Below are 19193 nucleotides of genomic sequence, written 5' to 3'. Positions count from 1 at the left end.
CAAACAAGCTGGTGTCTCCAGCTCCAGCTAGGCACGTAATCCACCTAGAGGCAACCTAGCCCAGCTCAGCTCAGCTCCAAGGTAGTCTGTGTCCAAGCTACCAGCTACCAGGCTTTCAGCTGGCTACACGGGCATTCGCAACCTCACCACCAAGTGAATCGGCCAACGCCATTACGACGGTCGTTCGGAATCGGCCTTATAGTTTGAATGCTTCGCGACGGTGCGTAGAGCTTGAAATACGCCAATTGACGACTGCGAACCGCCCGAAACAGACCCCTCGTACCAGCACGTTCCAGCAGCAACCGCAGCAACGCTGCACTACACAACGTCATGTCTACCGCAAAGGAAGCTGATGAGCTGAAGCAGCAGGGTCTCGTCGAGGCTGCTGCAGACCCTCAAACAAACGTCACCGCAGACGATGCCCAAAAAAAGATTGTAGAGTCCTCTAGGAATGCTGGTGTCGCTGCTTTCACATTCGATCCTGATGCGAGCCCAGAGCAGAAGAAGGCTCAAGCCAATGCGGTATGCCCCTCTCCTCTTGAAATCGCGACCTACAGCTAACGCGAACCATGCGCAGGCCATCCCACCTGAACTTCAGCAAAGTAGGAGGCCCAAGGGCGCCGCAATTATCACCGACGTCGATGACGGCACCGGCCCTATCGAAGATCTGCCAGAACCAAGCAAAGAAGGGGCCTTGGATGTAGCCCGCGACGAGCAGGGCAAGCCGCTCGCGGATGGCACTGACCCTAAAGCCGAAGAAGCCCCCTTCTCGCGAACAGGATGGGCTCCTCGACTAGGATGGCCAATTGACGATGCTACCGAACAGGAGAGTCTCCTCGATCACGCGACATGGGTCGAGGGACAGCTTCCGGATACCCTCTATGGTGGTATGTCTCAATTCAACTATATGCGCATACAGACCACTAACAAGGGCAGATTGGTACCACAACACGGGCGTCATCATTTTTGCTTGCATCTCCTCCTGGCTTGTAGCTGTCTTTGGCGGCGGCCTTGGCTGGATCATCATCATTATGGCCTTTTGCTCGACCTACTACCGAACGTCCCTGCGACGAGTGCGACGTAACTTCCGAGACGACATAACCCGCGAGATGGCTCTTAAAAAGCTCGAGAACGATAACGAGTCCCTCGAATGGATCAATTCATTCATGGTCAAATTCTGGCCCATTTATCAGCCCGTTCTTGCTCAGACCATCATCAATTCAGTCGATCAAGTTCTGAGTTCTGCTACTCCGTCATTCCTGGACAGTCTCAAGCTCAAGACCTTTACTCTAGGCAGCAAGCCTCCTCGTATGGAGCACGTCAAAACTTACCCCAAGACTGAGGATGACATTGTTATGATGGACTGGAAGTTCAGTTTTACTCCCAACGACACAGCCGATATGACTTCGCGCCAGCTTTCAAGCAAGATCAACCCCAAGGTTGTCCTCGAGATCCGCATTGGCAAGGCCATGATCAGCAAGGGTCTCGACGTCATTGTCGAGGATATGGCTTTCTCCGGTATCATGCGCCTCAAGATCAAGCTGCAAATCCCCTTCCCTCACATTGACCGTGTTGAAATGTGCTTCCTGGAGCGACCAACCATCGACTACGTCTGCAAGCCCCTCGGTGGTGATAACTTTGGTTTCGATATCAACTTCATTCCTGGTCTCGAGAAGTTCATCCTTGAGCAGATTCATGGCAACTTGGCCCCGATGATGTACGCGCCCAAGGTCTTCCCCATTGAGGTCGCGAAGATGCTGGCTGGTTCTCCCGTTGACCAGGCCATCGGTGTCGTGGCAGTGACTCTCCATGGTGCTCAGGGCCTGAAGAACACCGACAACTTTGGTGGAACCGTTGATCCTTACGCCTGCTTGAGCTTGAACCGACGCCAGGAGCTTGCCCGAACTAAAGTTGTTCATGATAATTCCAACCCCAGGTGGAACGAAACCCACTACATCATTGTTACCTCTTTTAACGACTCGCTGGACATGCAAATCTTCGACCACAATGATTTCCGCAAGTCAAAAGAACTGGGTGTCGCTTCTTTCCCTCTGGAAAGTGTTGAGGAGCTCAATGTTCATGAAAATCAGCGGTTGGAGGTCATCTCTGATGGCAAGGCTCGCGGTGTTGTTTCGTGTGATATTCGCTTCTTTCCTGTCCTTGAAACCGTCAAGAACGCTGAGGGACAAGATGAACCTCCACCTCCATCCAACCAAGGTATCCTTCGATTTACTGTGGAACAGGCCAAGGATCTGGATGGTACCAAGAGTCTTGTAGGATCTCTCAACCCTTACGCGGTTATGTTCTTGAATGGTAAGGAAGTCCACCAAACCAAGAAGTTGAAGCGTACCAATAACCCTATCTGGGACAATGGTTCTAAGGAGATTCTGATCACGGATCGGAAGAAGGCTAAGCTTGGTCTTACAATCAAGGATGACCGTGATCTTGCTGGAGACCAAGTCCTTGGAAAGTACCAGATCAAGCTCGATGAGATGCTTGAATGTATGGAACAAGGCAAGGAATGGTACAACCTGCATGGTGCTCAGACTGGCCGTGTCAAGATGATGGCACAGTGGAAACCAGTCGCTATCTCTGGCGTGGCCAGCACTGGTGGCTATGTCACCCCCATCGGTGTGATGCGTCTCCATTTCAAGAAGGCTACTGATCTACGAAACTTTGAGGCCTTCGGTAAATCGGATCCCTACACTCGAATTCTGCTCTCTGGTATTGAAAAAGCACGAACTGTCACCTTCCGCAACGATCTCAACCCTGAATGGGACGAGGTACTTTACGTGCCCATCCATTCTGCTCGCGATAGACTTGCTTTGGAAGTAATGGATACAGAAAAGGTTGGCAAGGACCGTAGTCTGGGAATGGTCGAAGTCTTCGCCGCCGACTATGTCGTACAGGACGAGACTGGGGAGTTTCTTGTCAACGACAAGAAACAGCTCCGTGAAGATGGTCTGCGTCTGCATGGCAAGGGTATCGCTAAAGGAGTTCTGCATTACACTGTTGCCTTTTACCCCTGTCTCAATGTCGCTGATCCTGAGGAGGAAGATGAGGAGGAGAAAGAAAAGGAGAAGGAGAAGGAGGTAGAGAAGGACAAGGATTCCTCCTCCGGTGAAGAACAATCACCTAACCCGCAGAGATCCAGCGAAGCCGGTAAATTCAACGCCAGCCTCGACAAGCCAAAGGAGAACCAGCTGGAGCCGCCTACGCCCACAACTGTTGGACGCCCCTCGATCGAAGCGCCCAAGGGTCCCCGTAAAATCCGATTGTCTCCTGAGGAGCTTCTCAGGTACGAGAGTGGCCTGCTCATCTTCAGACTCATGGAGGCAGAGATGCCAGAAAGCCATGGACTGCTGGAGGTTCTTGTAGACGATATGGCATACCCGTCCTACGTCTCTTCAACTGCTCGTAGCAAGCACCACAAGTTTGAAGAGATTGGAGATTGCTTTATTCGTGAGCTTGACTTCTCCCGACTGACACTTCGGGCTCGCAAGAAGGGTGATGACCAGGATGACCTCATGGCCTCGCTGGCTGGCAACACACTGGAAACTCTTAAGCAATGCCTGGTAAGACTGACTTTGGATCTCACTGTGTAGACATGAAAACTAACTAGCCTCTTTAGAACAACCCGACAACTCTGAAACTGAAGAGCGAAGATGGGCGCCCCGCGAGTGTTAAGGTCAGCCTGAAGTACATCCCGGTTAAGATGCAGCTTGACCCGAGCGAGAGTATCAATAACATGGGTACACTGCGCGTTGATGTTCTTGATGCTACTGACCTTCCCTCAGCTGACCGCAATGGCAAGAGTGATCCTTACTGTAAGTTCGAGCTCAACGGCCAGGAGATCCACAAGACCAAGGTGATAAAGAAGACCCTGAATCCCACATGGAATGAATACTTTGAGGTCAATGTACCCTCGAGAACTGCTGCACAATTCAAGCTCTCTGTGTGGGATTACGACTTCGCAGACAAACCTGACTTCTTGGGTGCTGCCGACATCAATCTCGAGTCTCTGGATCCTTTCAAGCCATCGGAGACTAAGTATATCCTTGATGGCAAATCGGGAAGCGTACGCATCCGACTCCTGTTCCGACCCAGCTATGTCCAGCGATCACGACAGGGCACATCCACTTTCGGCAACACTTTCTCGTCTGCTCCTGGTCGTATCGTCACTGGTGTTGCCGGAGCGCCTCTCAAGGGTGGTGTTGCAGTTGCGGGAGTTGTTGGTCACGGTGTTGGTAGGGGAGCTTCGTTCCTCCGCCGTGGCATCTTTAACAAAAAGGACAATGGGGACATCATCGAAGAAGATGGTGAGGCGTTTGAACCTCAAGGCTTGAGCTCTAATGGTACCGCAAGCACCAACGGTGGTCTCCGCCGGTCACCTGCCATCAACGAAGAGGGCACATCACCTGGAACTCGGCCTTCTACAAGCAACGGCCATGTTCGGGCAAAGAGCATTGGACAGTCATCAGTCCATAGCGCTAATCCCGGAGCTGCACCAGGAGGCACTGCTTCCTTTACTGTGGTCGAAGCAGCAGGTTTCCCTCCCGCATCGGATCTGTATATTGTCATCACGCAGATCAACCCCAAGGAGAAGACAGTGGGCAAGACCAAGCACTTCAAGTCTACGAATGGTCAGTGGACCTTCGGCGATACATTCAAATTTCCATGCTCGCCCGACGCACAGTTCAAGATCGAAGCGAAGGGACAGCACACTTTCAGCAGTGATGATGATCTGGGCGAGCATGTTTACTTTGTGGACGAGTCAGGCTCATCTGCCGCCAAGGAGCTCACAGTTGGCAGTGGAACCGTGACACTGAAGAGCAGTTTCCAACCAACAGAGTCCCCCCTGGTTCCCGACAGTCCCAAAGCCCATCTTCGCCGAAGCTTCATGAGCAAGCGGGATGGGCGAACCAGTCGGGAAGTGACGCCAAACCCTTAAGCAGGAACGGTTCATTAGCCGGGTTATGACAGGGTGTTTCATTTCACATGAGTCTTGAAGCAATTGAGACATTATACTTGACCTTTCGCTTTCAAGTGCTTGTTTCTTTTTGTTTTTCTTTTGTTTAATTCAGATGCAAATCTTAGGTAATATCTGGGCCGGCATTGAAGAAAGGAGACAATGGGTTCTTTCACGAATCGAGGAGGAAGCTTCTGCCAAGAGGTGCAAGGCATAAATTGGTATGTTTTATGTCAGTGAATTGGTGGGAGTCAGTGAGAGTGATATCCCTTGATTGATGGTTTTCTTTGGCGTAAATTGGATGCGAGGGCAAGGAATTGAGGAACCTGGGGAAACTTGGTCAGAGACTAAGAAGCGATCAATGAACAAATAAAATACTTATTTTTAAATAATATGTAACATCCTACCTTATCCCTTTCTTTAGATGCTGTAAAGATTTAAGATACTGCCTGAGGTACGTACTTGTAGCTGGGTTGTTTGAAGCCTTGATAATCAGGCATTCACCACCAGCCCACCGTCCCGTCACCTCGAGCGTCACAGTCACAGGAAAAGGTACGTACCGAAGTTGGAGGTGGCATTCAGTTGACGCGCGCAACGGAAGCTGCCTGAGCCTCAGCTTCCTTGTCTGGAGCTTCAATTCCCACTTCCACTTCCGCTTCCGCTTCCGCCTTCAGAGCATCCATCATCATCCACGCACGTCGACGTCAACGTCAACAACACCAATCTCGATCACGATATAACGAAGACATCACGACCAGGGAAAAGGCTTCTCTCCGCCCTTTGCACGCCACCGAAGCTAGGATTCGAGGCATACAGCTCTAGTGAAGGATTACAAGACGATTAACTTCCTACTACTGCTTCTCTTTCAATAGATCCAAGATGGATTCTCTTGTTTCGAAATACAGCCGACCGGCATATGAGCAGAATGAGCCTTTTGAGGACCAGGATGAGCTGCTGAATTCTATGGGTGATCTCTCGCTCAAGTTTGCCATGCCCCCCGTTGCTCAGGTTCGTACCCTAGGCGTAACTTGGCTACTATGAATATTATACTGACTGTGTCATTGTAGCCCTCATCATGGCTTCGCGCTGCCACTGACGACCGATCGAACCCCAACTGCCCCATTAAGATCGCCCACGGAACCACCACGCTCGCTTTCCGTTTCCAGGGCGGCATCATCGTTGCGACCGACTCCCGAGCCACTGCTGGCAACTGGATCGCCTCGCAAACCGTAAAGAAGGTCATTGAGATCAACAGCGTCCTGCTAGGAACCATGGCCGGTGGTGCTGCAGACTGTCAGTACTGGCTTGCCTGGCTCGGCATGCAGTGTCGCCTCCATGAGCTACGACACAAGCGTCGCATCAGCGTTGCCGCCGCCAGCAAGATCCTCGCCAACCTCGTCTACAGCTACAAGGGGATGGGCCTCAGCATGGGCACCATGTGCGCCGGTGTCACCAAGGAGGAAGGCCCTGCTCTCTACTACGTCGACAGCGATGGTACTCGCTTGGCGGGCAACCTCTTCTGTGTCGGCTCGGGTCAAACATTCGCCTATGGTGTTCTCGATGCCGAGTACAAGTACGATCTGTCGGATGAGGAGGCTCTGGAGCTTGGAAAGCGAAGTATTCTGGCCGCCACCCACCGAGATGCTTACTCTGGTGGTTACATCAACCTGTACCATGTCAAGGAAGAGGGCTGGGTGAAGCACGGCTTCAACGACACTAACCCCATTTTCTGGAAGACCAAGCTTGAGAAGGGCGAGTTTACCAACGTGACAAGCGCACTCGATTAGAGGGTTCTGGATTAGAAATAAAGATGCTGCCAACCTAGGAATCGAGACGTGCAGACAGATGTAGCCTGGGTGATAGAGGTGGCTCTTACGCGTCTACAGGACCTGAAATCCAGAACGACCGTGTAATATATCCAACAACGGCTTTGTCCTGCCAAAACCAGGTATCCTAAACTCCAATACCTAGTAGTGATGTCTACATAAAGTCAAATTAACTACAATACTATACTATACAGCATGTCATGCCAACACCGCTCATGCTGGTAGCATACACGATCCAAATAGTCTCACGATTTTCTCATGAATTCTCAGGAGTTGAGCCCTTGGTGTCTCTTCTCACCCACCCGTCAACCCCCAATATCCCGTCCCCGACTTCAGGATCCATGTACCATTTTCCAATGCCCGTCACGGTCAACTCAGACTCATAGCCAGCTTGATACATCTCCATACCCGTCCAAGCAATCATGGCTGCATTATCTGTACAAAGCTCTATAGGCGGGGCAACAATTTGTATGTCCCCAAAGCCCCTTACAGCCAACATAGACCGCAGGACATGCGTAAGGAATTTATTGCTCGCCACTCCACCCGCTACAACTAGTGTCTTTGCAGCTCGAAGCTCTGGCTTGTCATCGAGGGCGATACATAATCTGCCTGCGAGGTGTGTAAAAGCTGCCATCATAGTATGCTGTGCCAGTGCCCGGCGTTCAGGTAGAGACATGGAAGGGCGGGAGGTTGCGAGATCGTGAACGTGTGTGTAGATGCTACTGAATGAGAATGCAAGTTTTCTAGTTTGTCGAAATGGTGTGGGGATGTTCCACTCGTACCCTGTGGACGGAGGAGTCATCTCTGCGGAACGGGAAGCTGGTGGTGTGAAAACAGCGTCATAGGCAGAAGTCGAGCTATTTTCTGGTGGGAAGGCAAAAGCTTCAAGGAGGCGACCGTACATGACATGCTCGCTTGCTTCGAAAACCTCGGGAGGTAGGATATCGCGAGCTGTTTGGTCGAGAAGATTGCCAATAGCAATGTCGCCGCTTGTAGCAACGATAGAATGCTCTGTTAGACCTGTTGAGTGAACAAGTTGAGTGTGTCCGCCTGAGACAAGTAGGGACAGAAATGGAAATTCTGGTCCCTCTTTAGAGATTACCTCCTCGCCCATACTCATTCCCAGAGCCCGAGCCAGTCGCGGCGTCAACGCATGAGCCTGCATATGATGAACGCCTACCAAGGGGACACCCCAAGCAACAGCCAGTCCTTTTGCCATATCCAGGCCGATTCCTAGATTCGAGCGCATCCCAGGCCCACGAGTCACCGACACAAAGTCCGGAACTTGCCTTCTCACCCCACCAGCATCACAGGATTTCTGGCTATCGTCTTCAGCAGCTGGCAGAGTGTCTATTGCTCGACGCACAAGAGGTGCTAAAGCTTCACTGTGGCCCTTGGCCGCTACAATTGGGTGTATACCCTTGAACGCGCGGTTATCAGAGGATATGCGCTCATCGAAGAGGAGTTCAGTTGATTCTGGTGTATGTCGAAGAACGGCAACGCCCGTATCATCACAGGATGTCTCGATGGCGAGGGTTGTGAGATAACGAAGCCTTTGAGGCCTGAAGCCAAGGAGAATGCCCTTGTGACCACATTGAAGAAGAGAGCGCATCTGCGCGAGAATCTGGGGGTTATTGAAGGGTAATGATGGACAGACCTGAAGGCATCCAGTTACTTGATGTGAAGTTATTTTGGGCCACGGCCCCAACACGGAACGGCCCCACTCATCGGACAGAGTGGGGGGGGGGGCGAACAACATCAAAGACGGATCTTAGTCTACTAAGTTGAATCATGACTATCATTTCTAAACATCGAGCAGATATAATAGAAGCAGAGATGAGCTAGTACATTTAACTGATCTCTTTTGATAACTAGTAACTAAAATACCCTTCAGGGTTGAATATTCCACGACGCCCTTTCCAATGCTTTCATGTTAGATGCATATCTAAATGCATCCCATCATTAATCAATTAATAGGTTGATGGTGAACATCTTCACACCCAATTCACCCATTGGCATTTACATCCTCCGGTCCCGCCGTCGAATCCGCCAAATTTTTCGTCTCCTCGAGACCTTTTGTTGATCCACGTGCCACCAGCTCCTATGTCGTTGGCCAGCAGCTTAGGGTTCTCTTCATCAATCTTCTGTCTATCATCGATAGGCCAGGCCCAGACAAACTTTTTCCCTGGGTCTCCTCCATGTGTATCCATCGTTACTGTCACCGGGTACGGCATTGTTCCTGGTCGAATCAGCTCTGGCGATCCGTCGATGGCGCCTTGCCCAGTCGGATCGATCAGCTTCGATGTGTTGGCAGCCAGTGTGCGTGTCCAGATTTGAACGAGAAAACGTGTCTCGCTCCATGTCGCGACGAAATCAGCCTCTGTCTCTCGACAGCCACCGTCCTCATCTAAGGGGATGTCTCCATCCTTGGTATCATTGAGAACCGTTACCGACTTAAGGAAGATGGTCCGTTTGAAGTAGGTGTAAAAGCCATAGTGCTCGGTCGGAAGCCCGCGGTCGTAGAGCCTCACTGGCTGCTGTACCGGCTGTGGGAGCAGGACAGCTGGTTTGGGTGCACCATTCTCGTTGAGATCAGGGGATGGGAGCACTTCAGGAAGGCTAACATTCACGTCCAATTCTTGCCTTTTGGTCAGCTCTTTGCGGCTACTCTCTTCGACAGAATTAACCAGACTGATGTAGAAAGGAGTCGCCTCGCCACCCTTTTTATCGGATTTGATATTGTCGGTTGTATTTCCCAGAAACCACATCTCCTGGAATTTGGGTGGACTGGGACTGGGCTCAAAGTCGGGCGCCTCCCGTGCTCGGATAGTGTCTCCTGCATATGCGGCACCGCCCATACCTCGACGCTCCTTCAACGAAGGGGGATCTTCGTTGGGAGTTTTCCAATCATTGCGGGTACTGTTGTCCCACTGGATCTGCAGGATAATGGTTGGCTGGTCAGGCTTGTAAGGCTTCACCGAGTCATGCTGCTCCTTTGGTAGAGAACAACTCCACATGGTTGATGGTTCAGTACATCCACTCCTCGCGACGGTATTGTCCGGTCCAACGATTGTCAAGTCTCCAGTTGGCATGGGTGGGAAATCCGTCAAGTTGACCCAGATTGATGGCACTTCGTCCGAATGCTTGGGGCGTGTCAGAACAACGCCTAAAGTGATCGAAAGAATAATAATGGCAAGAAGAACTCCCAGAATAATCATCCAGACGCGACGGCGCTGTCGACCCTCGCGTCCAGTCCGACCGAAGCAACCCCTCTCAGGAATACATCCTCGACCTCTCCAGAAGCCACCAAGGCGCCGAGCAACAGCCTCTTCCTTCTCGTTGCGTCTTCTCTGGCGCTCTTGTTTGGTGGCGTGTTCGGCTTGGCCATGGGAGTATTCACGGGGTGCAGATGTGCCCAGCGGTCGTGTTGGGAGAGGCATTTGAGAGAGACGCAGGTTGTCTCGCGGGGCCGGAGTGAGTGGAATATCGGTTAGTTGTTCAGCTCGTTGGGATGACATGGTAGAGGAGAGACCAGGAGACACAGGACCGGGTGAGGGGGGGAACTGGCTTTGAAGTGGGTGTCCAGGCGGGAAAACAGCCCTGTACCTTACTGGAGCAGCCTGGCTCTTCTTCTCGGGAGGCGAGTATGCAGGCAGCTGTTCCCCGGTACTTTCTTCTTCTTCGGTCACAAGTATTCGTGGTTTTTCTGAAATAGATATGGTTCCAGGAACGGGGGATGCCCTTGCAGTTGAAGGTCCAGATTCACTCTCTTGGGTATGCTCAAAACGGGGAGATGGTGTCCTGCGTGGCGTCGGTTCCTTGACAATTGGTGTTTGAAATGAGCCAGGAGCCAAGCTCGGTGTAAGATATTCTCCTTGAGGAGGCTTGGTCTCCTGCTTGTTCCACCATTCATCCCCTCGGATAGTCTTTGGTGAGTCAGTATACACCTTTGGACTGGTAGTGAATGTCAGTCTGTTCTCCATAAAAGGAGTGACAACATGATGATCCCACCAGCCACGGGACTTGGATGCAGCACTATCAGGCGTCAGTGCTGATGTCTTTCCCCTTGCTTGTTTGTGCGGGCTCGAAGTGCCATCTTCTTCAAACAGTGTGCATGGCGTACCGCCATCAGAGTCATCGGGGGTTCTGCCTCCGAGTTCCAAGCTGATGAGCCTCTGATGAGCTGATTTCTTAAAGTTTGCTGGAACCGCAGGCACGGGTGGAACATTGGTGGCCGTTGTCGTGCCGGGAGATGGAAACTGCGAATAAATGCTTGAGGCGTATCGAATGGTGCTGAATGAGGAAACGGTGTCGGGTGTATCAGGTGACCACACTGACTTCTGCTGAACTGGAAATGGAGATAGGTTTGAAGAAGAAGGGTTTCGAGGCAAATACGGTTGTGCTGGAGCTTCAATAGGCGTCAGAGCGGCGTCATACCGGGAAGAGTTGCCCGCTTCCTCAGATGAGAGAGCCAGACCAATGACGATGGGTCTATCATCCGGCGAGAGCTTATTGTCTGGTGTACGTGCTGATTGAGCTGGCTGGGCTGATGACAGCGGCGAAGCAGTTGCTGGACTTTGGTCCTTGCTCTTCTTGAACCAATTCCAATTTCCTACTGAAGCTGATGTTGGTTCTCCCTCCAATGCCTTTAGAGCAGCAGCATCTACAAATTTCCCAGCTCGTCCTGCCGGCGTTGGCATGTAGTTCTGGCGGCGAAATGTTGACATATCCGTGATGAGCTTGATGCCTGCCTTGGCATTCTGGACCTTCTGTCTCTGGCGTGATTTGACCCGGACAATTCTTGCAGCAGAGGCTCTTGATGCACGTCGTGTTGAGGGTTTGGAGTTTCGAGTGGACACATTCAGCGGAGTTGGAAAGACTTGCTCCCCAGCGTCGATGGGCGTGATAGGCTCGTCATCTTCCCAATCCTCCCACTCTTCTCGACGCCGTGGCTGGGCTTCGGAGTACGGCGGTGGGTGTACCGGGGCTTGATTATGAGTATCGTTGTTCATGATGTAAAGACTAGTCTTTGAATACAGAAAGGGAAGCAAAATGAGAAGGAAAGCTAACAGTGTCTAGTGTTTAGACATGTATGGCTGGCGATTGAATGGAAATTGTATCGTCTAGTGTTTGTTTTTCCACAGATGACTATATCGTCGTTGTTTGGATGAAGATTCAGAATGTCAAAATCTTGGCTGTTTAGATGATAGTCTGTTGTTGGAAGCAAACGATACAGAAAAAGAGCCAGTTAGTATGTAGTAGAACAAAGGAGAGAGTGTGAACAATAGGATGTGACAAGAATAGCTTGTTCACAATCAACGACCGACAGCGACAATAAGAAGCCAAAAGAGAGAATGAAAAGACAAGTTATCACTTGAGGGTGAGGAGAACGGATAAAACTACGACATTAGGGAAGTGAATCAAAGTGAGGATGCGGCCGATAATAGCACCTCGAGCAACTGCATGCTGCAGTGTTGTTGCTTGTGGATCTGAAGATGGTCCCAGGTAAAAGCACCAGGATCGAGCAGAGCCAAGGGCGCAAAGCATCTTGATTGGACTCTAATGAGAAGCCCGCATCGATTCGATGCATGGCTAAATAAAGCATTCGAGGTCCAAACGTTGAACAATAGCTCATAGGCTGTGGATTGAATGACCTGGGGCAACCGAGAGTGTGGAATAGCCGCCATCCTTCTGGGGCTCGAGTGTGTGATTGGTCAGTTCTAAGCGCCGACATTGGCGTGTGTGTGATTCGTAGGCCGTTGTATTGGCGACCACGCCTAGAATCTGCGACTGGTATACGTATATCGAACCAGAATTGATTCGACAAGGACTAGGGAGATTGCTCTTTAGGTAAAAGCCCAAGACGCGTCTCTGATGGAGAGGCGGGAAAATGCTCGATTGGCTATTGTCGCGATGCAGAGTGTATTCGGGTGGAAGGGTCCGGTATCCGGCTGCTGTTTGTCTGTCAATCATACACACATGTTGGATACAAAAGCGTTGGTCTTCCTTCTCGAAAAGGGCCACTCGGCCTGGCTTGTGGTGTTTGTTGGCTGGTCGAGACAAGGTCTGTTATGAAATCAAGCCACGCTCGAACCTGGTACTGCTATTGAAGCGTTGATTCGGATGGGTTGAATCAGGTCAACTTTGACATCTTCGGTCGTGATTTCAGGTATATTGACCATGAACAGTATGACTGGGCCAACGTGAAAGGTCCTTGTTACCACAACTTGGATACAATTGGTACCTATTTGGCATGCAGTGACTTGACAACCTCTTGTTTGTTGACGCGTACTCAAAACGAAGAGATTCCTTCTGAGCCCTCAGCACTGAACGGGTCGCTGAACTGGCCTGGTCAAATCGAGTTCACCGTTCTCCAGAGGCCATCATGGCCATTCGGGACAATGTTGCATCTCATGCCGGTGTCTCATGATTCGGCTCTGGAGTATCCAGGTACGCTTTGCAGGAAGCCGCCAGTTGGAGACACTTGTCTGAGGGCTTCCTGGTTCATGGTGCATCCACTGAAGCTGCGAAGAGGGATCAAACATCATCTCTAGGATGCATCACGTGCCAGAGGACACCTCATTCTGCCTGGATTTGTCAAAAGAAGATTGACAGGAAGGTTTGTGCACACCATCCATGCGTCCTATTTGACAGATGAGATGACAGCGATGCGAATGCTCATTGGAGGCCCAAGTTGTGATTGACAGGTACAGGCTTGGCTTGTAGGTTTGGTTTAATGTAACCCACCAAAGCTAATAGAAATGAACATCGGCATATACAAGATCGGAGGCGAGATTGGAAGAGGTAATTACGGTAGTTGCAGACTCCCATCGTGAGCATCAGGCACGGGCATTGGAAGTGTGTATGATGTCTGAAATGTCCTCGCGACAGAGGCTCTTGGTTTCAAACTCAATTCACTCTCCTCATTAGCTGATTACCGCTAACTCTTGGCTTTCCGTTGACGGTTACACCCCCTGAACCTGAAATTCAATGAGGAATGTGGGGTTCTTGGGCTGTCAAAATGCCACGAAGGCAATCAGAAGTAAGAGTTCCACATCAGTGAGTTTATACAATCTCAGCATCAGCACCTGGAGAAAGAAGTTCTAGAGGCAAAGAAGAATCACCAACCCAAGACATTTTTGCCCTACAAGACAAGTACCTACTGGTTCAGACTGGCAGTGCACTCTTCAATCGCATCTTTACAATCAATTGTCTCGGCAGATTGGAGAAGATGAACTCTGACGTAATTCCGCTCTTTTTTTTTCTGGCCTAAGATAGGGGTCCAAGGCTAAAAAAATAGAAGGGCTAGAGGGGTTAGAAGAGTATAGGAAATTTAACTAAGGCACCCAGGATCCATTACTTCGAAAAATGTCGCCTTTTCCAGTAGATGTCACTCAATTCCCAATGCAACAGTAGCGAAGAGGCTGACTGCAGCTTGTCATCTTCTTGGAGACTGACAAACAGGGGATCTTTTGTTACACAGAGATGGAGTACGGTATCCCCTGGCCTTCTCGAGAAAAGGAAAGTCTCGGGATCGGATTAGAACCAAGTGTAGCATAGTTATTTTCTTGGCTCTGATAGTCCAGGATCCCCCTATTGTTTATGAGAAGGGAACCTTGAAGCAAAAGGAAAGCTCACCCCCTGAGAGCTGTGCTCGTAGGTAGGTAGTTGGTCTTTGCTTGAATTTTCTTGGCCTCTGTTACAATAATTTGGACTTGCTGCACTCTCATCCTTTCCTAACTTTGACTTTCCACCACGAAGCGAACCTACATTGCTCGTCTTATTGACCGATACGATGCGATACGAGGTTCACATCCAACACAGTGACTGACTCGGCTAATTTGTTAGTGTACTCCAGTCAATGCAGCATCTTGCATCTTACTCAGATCCAGTTGCGACAAGACTCGATTGCATTTACACCGACCGTTGTTCATCGTTACTCCCGCAGTCGCATCGCATCGCATCGCATCGCATCGCATCGCATCGCATCACTGCTCGTTCAATAATTACACCTCAAAACATTGCGATTCAGTGCATCACACTCGTTTTATTCCTCGCTACCGGTGCATTCTGCGATCTGCGGTTGAATCCAATCCAAATAATCACACCGAATCCTTGAGAAGCTCCATCACTGAAGCTACTGTACCTACTAGACTAGGATAGTGTCGATACGATAAAGCCAAGAAAGAAAACTGCGCCATCATTGCCCTGCTTCACTGCGGATTCTCTCATCATCCACCCACCACGACGGGAAATTCTAATCTATTTCTGTCACCACCATCGCGTTGCATCGCATCGACCATCCCGTATACCTGCCAACGTCGCCCAACCCTCGTATACGGTGCTGCCACCCATCGCCCCGTCACGATCCCCGATATTCCATTCCGTCTACTATATTCTGACTCTGCGCCACATTTCCAACTGAACAGTCGCGGCCGTGGTTGGCTACTTTGGAGAACGTCTGGATACTCTCCCTTGCCAAGGTGGAAAAGTCGGGACGTGTGTGGCGTCAAAGCGAACTTCTCGTTCCTGCGACTCTGGGCAGAAGAGGCGGAGTGGGCGAAGGAGAAGTGGAAAAGAGGGAAGGGGGAATAAACACACAACACCAAGCATTGCTATCACAGCAATTTGAGCCTCGTGATTGCGACCCTCCACGAGAGTTGCTGCCCCTCACCCTCCACTTCGCGATAACCGGCATAAGCGGCAACCTTCTTAGAAGTCGCCGATTGCGACGTTGCTCAAGCTGGCTTCATCACGCTCACCCTTCGGCTCTTCGAGCTCGTTTAGCGATCGCCCTTCCCGTGCATTTCATACCAGACAACGGTCTTCTGTCAGCCATATCGTGATCAACCCGGGCTTGCTATCCTCCGATCCCCAGAGGCCACAGCAGCCTCACAACAGTCCTTTATCTCCAGTTCCAGGTACGTACAGTTGATAGTGACGCTCTCCAGTTGTCTGGTCAATGTCTCAGTTCTCATACCTTGAGGCTTCTTGGCGGATTCCCTTAAACCATGTTTTCGACTGTTATCCTTCCCACTGTCTCTCTTTGCCTTAGTTTGTGCGTGGCCTCAGCCTTGACTTGTTCTTGGTCATCCTTGCTTCATCAGCTACCTAAGCACATTGCTCTCGCTTCTTCCTTTTCCCTTTTCTTTTTTTTTTTATAGATATATCTCGCTTGTCTTTGACTTCCATGGACCGTCAACTACAGTCAACCTAGTTCGCGGGCTAATCGCTGAGCCCGCCTCCTACAGATACCCCAGGTCCTTCCATGACCCTTTCGCGAAGCCCTTCACCTGTTCCCGGTGGTGGCTGGTCAAGTCCAGGCTTGAGCCTTGACAGTGGGAGGTCGACTCCGGCGAACGTGAGCGGCGGCCCTGTTGTATGGGAATCGGCCAAGATGCGACCTCACAACTCTAGCACATTTTCTTCGTTTTCGACTCAAAACAAGGGGTTCTTCAGCAGACACATGCGGCGACTATCGAGCAGTCTCCCGCAGTTTAACGGGCAGCGTGAGACTTGGAAGGAAAAGCATGGACGGGGACCAAGATGGATTCGAAAGGTGCCGCTCGCCGGTAGAATACGATCGATTTATGGGCGAATGGGCAGAAGACTAAAGATGTTCCTACTATTCATGCTGGCAGCGATGCTCTGCTATACCATATTCTACACAACCCGTAAGTTGCCCCTGGCTTACCTTGCGTCTTCGACTATGACTGATCATTTGCAGCTCTTGTATATTACTGGAGGAGATCGTTCGGTGGCGGCAACAAGTTTGTCATTATCTTGGGCGCAAATGTTGGAGGTGGTGTCATGGAGTGGAAGGGTGCCAGAGAATGGGCTATCGAGCGAGACAGCGTGCGAAACAAGCGAAAGTACGTCAACCGATGGGGCTACGACTTGGAAATTGTGGACATGAGCACCAAGAAGAAGTATGCGCACGAGTGGCGGGAGAGCTGGGAGAAAGTCGACTTTATTCGGTCGACCTTGAGGAAGTACCCCAAGGCAGAATGGTAAGCTGACCCTGACTGTGCGTATGGAATAACAGACTAAACGCGATATCAGGGTTTGGTGGCTGGACTTGAACACATTCGTCATGGAGCCCTCAGTATCACTTCAAGACCACATCTTCAACCACCTGCAGACAGAAGTCGAGCGCGACATCAATTACTTCAACCCTCGCAACATATCGCATCCTTTCACCCATCATTATCTGGATGAGGTCTCGCGAAGCCCTGTTGGAGATGGCAAGGCCAACTCGATCAACATGATCATGACACAGGATTGCGCCGGCTTCAACCTGGGATCCTTCTTCATGCGGCGCAGCGACTGGACGGACCGACTCCTCGACGTTTGGTGGGATCCTGTCACATATGAGCAGAAGCACATGCAGTGGGAACACAAGGAGCAAGATGCGCTGGATCAGCTATATCAATCGCAGCCGTGGGTGCGCAAGCATGTCGGCTTCCTACATCAGCGCAAGATCAACAGTTTCCCACCTGGAGCTTGCAACCCCGACGGCGGTCCCAAGGATAAGCATATCCACTATGAGGAGAACCAGCGCGATTTCCTGGTCAACATGGCAGGGTGCGAATGGGGCCGAGACTGTTGGGGCGAGATGTACTATTACCGTGAGTTCAGTTACTGGCTCAACCGAAACCCTTGGGAACGCTTTAAGGAGGATCTCATTGCGGTCATCTGGTTCAAGCTCACCGGCAAGAAGGTCAAGTTGTGAAGAGCACTTGAATGACGCTGTGAGATGAATGAAGCGACGATTTACTCGATTGTTGGGATATAGACGCATCAACTCGGCGAAACGATATACGGGAAACGGACACGAAAACAGTCTATGGTATGACTGTGCTGATACTTGCCACGGAGTTCTTGTACATGATTTGCACTTTTTCTTTTCTCGACTGCATATACCCACTTAGACGAGGCATTAGAAAGAATACCGCGACAGTCGCGAGATGTAAGGGGAAATCTCGGCTGCATATCGCACGGAGAGGTTTGAATTCGGAAGCATCACGTGCTTACCGAACCCTCATGGCATGAAATGAGAGGAGATCGAGAGTGTTTTATAGATATGAAAAGGTTGTTAGGTTGTGAAGGAGGATGTATGAAGAGTTTCATGTGGCTGTCAATTAGAAAGAACATACAATGTACCTTAATTACAGTACATACCCGAGCAGCTGGGATTGCGATCGGTCCGAAAGAAATGTTTAACCACCTACGGGGGAATTATCTGATACTGATAGGTATTAAGATGCGTGGAGTGAAACTGTTTCGTGTCGAATGAGTGAGATCCTCCGGAAGTGATGGGTGATTATTAGGCAAGGATAGTCCCAGACACAGATCAAGCTGATACAACATGCGTTGCGAGACTACAATCAGGGGAAATATCACGACATTCTAAAAGTCTAAAAGATGGAGGTTGTCAGGGTGGCCCTGGACCTTGAGAACGACGTCGATCTTGTTCGTCTATAGAGCCGAGATCATAACTACCGGGATGTGATTTCGGGACCACGGCACGGAAGAATAGACCAGGAGTTGATTCTCCGCCCGTTGAAGTAGACTAACCTTGTCAGGAGAGTGCGGATACGGTGTGTAGATTTCCATCGAATTCTGAAGGTTCAAAGTGGAAATGTTGGAGTATCGAAGAGGATAGAGGAGAAAGGAGGTGGCAGAAAGGTTCTGTGGTGAGGTCAGCAGCATGAGTTTGTATGTGTGAGTGTGTGAGTGTGTCCAAAAGTAGGCAGGGAGAAGGGATAGAAAGGTCTAGTCTTGCTTCCATTCCTGAGACTATGTTTCAGAATAGGTCATTGTTTGCATGAGTGTGGCGGCTGGAAAACGCGCGTCGAGGCTAAGAGACTGAAGTGTCTTGGTAAGGAATGAATTCAGCCTAGCTGAAATATGAGCGATTCAAGATGGGCTCAAGATCAGGTTATTTGAGGTCAGTTGGGCTACGTAAGTGTGAAATTTATGCTGAGTGCTTTGTTTGGATGTTCTTTGTTCTTGTTAGATTGGGCTTCAAACTCAACCTCTATGGATGAATGGCATCAGGTGGAGAGACAGGGATAGAAACGAGTTGAGCGCGCGGCTATAGAAGCGCTGTTATGGATACCAAAGTCTGGGTCCCTGATAGACTGGGTGTATGCGGATAGCAGTCTAGTTGTGTGATTCACGAATTCAGGAACAATAGCATTCACATAGATAATCAATATATTACAATAGAGAATTCCAGCAGAAAACACAACTCAGCTGAATGTTTCTGTTTCGTCGTCAGTTGTTTCTCATCCCATCTGAAAGCGCTCCAGCTCCACTACTCACTAAACCCCCCCCCCCCTGCCACACTCCACTGTAAGATAGCGTGCTGTCTAGTGGATGCAAACCCCTGAACC

General features: G+C 50.4%; 5 protein-coding genes across 6 annotated transcripts; 3 read left to right on the top strand and 2 right to left on the bottom strand.

Moving 5' to 3' along the window:
* Positions 1–330: 330 nt before the first annotated feature.
* Positions 331–5368, top strand: FOIG_12194 (uncharacterized protein; the record flags this gene model as incomplete). Its single annotated transcript, XM_031213006.1, has 4 exons — positions 331–522; positions 578–887; positions 937–3575; positions 3632–5368. The coding sequence occupies 4 exons, from the start codon at positions 331–333 to the stop codon at positions 4949–4951; spliced, it is 4461 nt and encodes a 1486-aa protein (XP_031057302.1). The 3' UTR covers positions 4952–5368.
* An 8-nt stretch (positions 5369–5376) lies between these two features.
* Positions 5377–8445, top strand: FOIG_12193 (proteasome component PRE2). Its single transcript, XM_031213005.1, has 2 exons — positions 5377–5977; positions 6037–8445. Exons 1-2 carry the CDS (start codon positions 5849–5851, stop codon positions 6754–6756), a joined length of 849 nt encoding a protein of 282 aa, XP_031057301.1. The 5' UTR covers positions 5377–5848; the 3' UTR covers positions 6757–8445.
* On the bottom strand, positions 6834–8464 carry FOIG_12192 (uncharacterized protein). The gene has a single exon (XM_031213004.1). The coding sequence runs from the start codon at positions 8405–8407 to the stop codon at positions 7052–7054; it is 1356 nt and encodes a 451-aa protein (XP_031057300.1). The 5' UTR covers positions 8408–8464; the 3' UTR covers positions 6834–7051.
* Positions 8465–8574: 110 nt separating this feature from the next.
* Positions 8575–12615, bottom strand: FOIG_12191 (uncharacterized protein). Its single transcript, XM_031213003.1, has one exon. The coding sequence runs from the start codon at positions 11805–11807 to the stop codon at positions 8790–8792; it is 3018 nt and encodes a 1005-aa protein (XP_031057299.1). The 5' UTR covers positions 11808–12615; the 3' UTR covers positions 8575–8789.
* A 2172-nt stretch (positions 12616–14787) lies between these two features.
* FOIG_12190 (mannan polymerase II complex MNN10 subunit) lies at positions 14788–18198 on the top strand. 2 transcript variants are annotated; one of them, XM_031213002.1, is made up of 4 exons: positions 14788–15716; positions 16047–16469; positions 16523–16805; positions 16858–18198. In XM_031213002.1, the coding sequence occupies exons 2-4, from the start codon at positions 16064–16066 to the stop codon at positions 17525–17527; spliced, it is 1359 nt and encodes a 452-aa protein (XP_031057298.1). In that variant the 5' UTR covers positions 14788–15716; positions 16047–16063; the 3' UTR covers positions 17528–18198. The 2 variants fall into 2 exon arrangements, with proteins under 2 accessions (XP_031057298.1, XP_031057297.1); XM_031213001.1 differs by having other exon boundaries at positions 14788–16469.
* The last annotated feature ends 995 nt before the right edge of the window (positions 18199–19193 follow it).

Source organism: Fusarium odoratissimum (genome assembly GCF_000260195.1).
Source record: "Fusarium odoratissimum NRRL 54006 unplaced genomic scaffold supercont1.25, whole genome shotgun sequence".
Lineage (NCBI taxonomy): Eukaryota > Fungi > Ascomycota > Sordariomycetes > Hypocreales > Nectriaceae > Fusarium > Fusarium odoratissimum.
Note: the sequence above shows the minus strand (reverse complement) of the source record. Positions and strands in the feature narration are given on the sequence as shown.

Coding starts and splice junctions, on each gene's coding strand:
- FOIG_12193 (XM_031213005.1), top strand. CDS start 5,849: ATGGATTCTCTTGTTTCGAAATACAGCCGACCGGCATATGAGCAGAAT. Junction 5,978..6,036: donor CCATGCCCCCCGTTGCTCAG/GTTCGTACCCTA, acceptor GTGTCATTGTAG/CCCTCATCATGGCTTCGCGC.
- FOIG_12192 (XM_031213004.1), bottom strand. CDS start 8,407: ATGCGCTCTCTTCTTCAATGTGGTCACAAGGGCATTCTCCTTGGCTTC.
- FOIG_12191 (XM_031213003.1), bottom strand. CDS start 11,807: ATGAACAACGATACTCATAATCAAGCCCCGGTACACCCACCGCCGTAC.
- FOIG_12190 (XM_031213002.1), top strand. CDS start 16,064: ATGACCCTTTCGCGAAGCCCTTCACCTGTTCCCGGTGGTGGCTGGTCA. Junction 16,470..16,522: donor TACCATATTCTACACAACCC/GTAAGTTGCCCC, acceptor GATCATTTGCAG/CTCTTGTATATTACTGGAGG. Junction 16,806..16,857: donor AAGTACCCCAAGGCAGAATG/GTAAGCTGACCC, acceptor ACGCGATATCAG/GGTTTGGTGGCTGGACTTGA.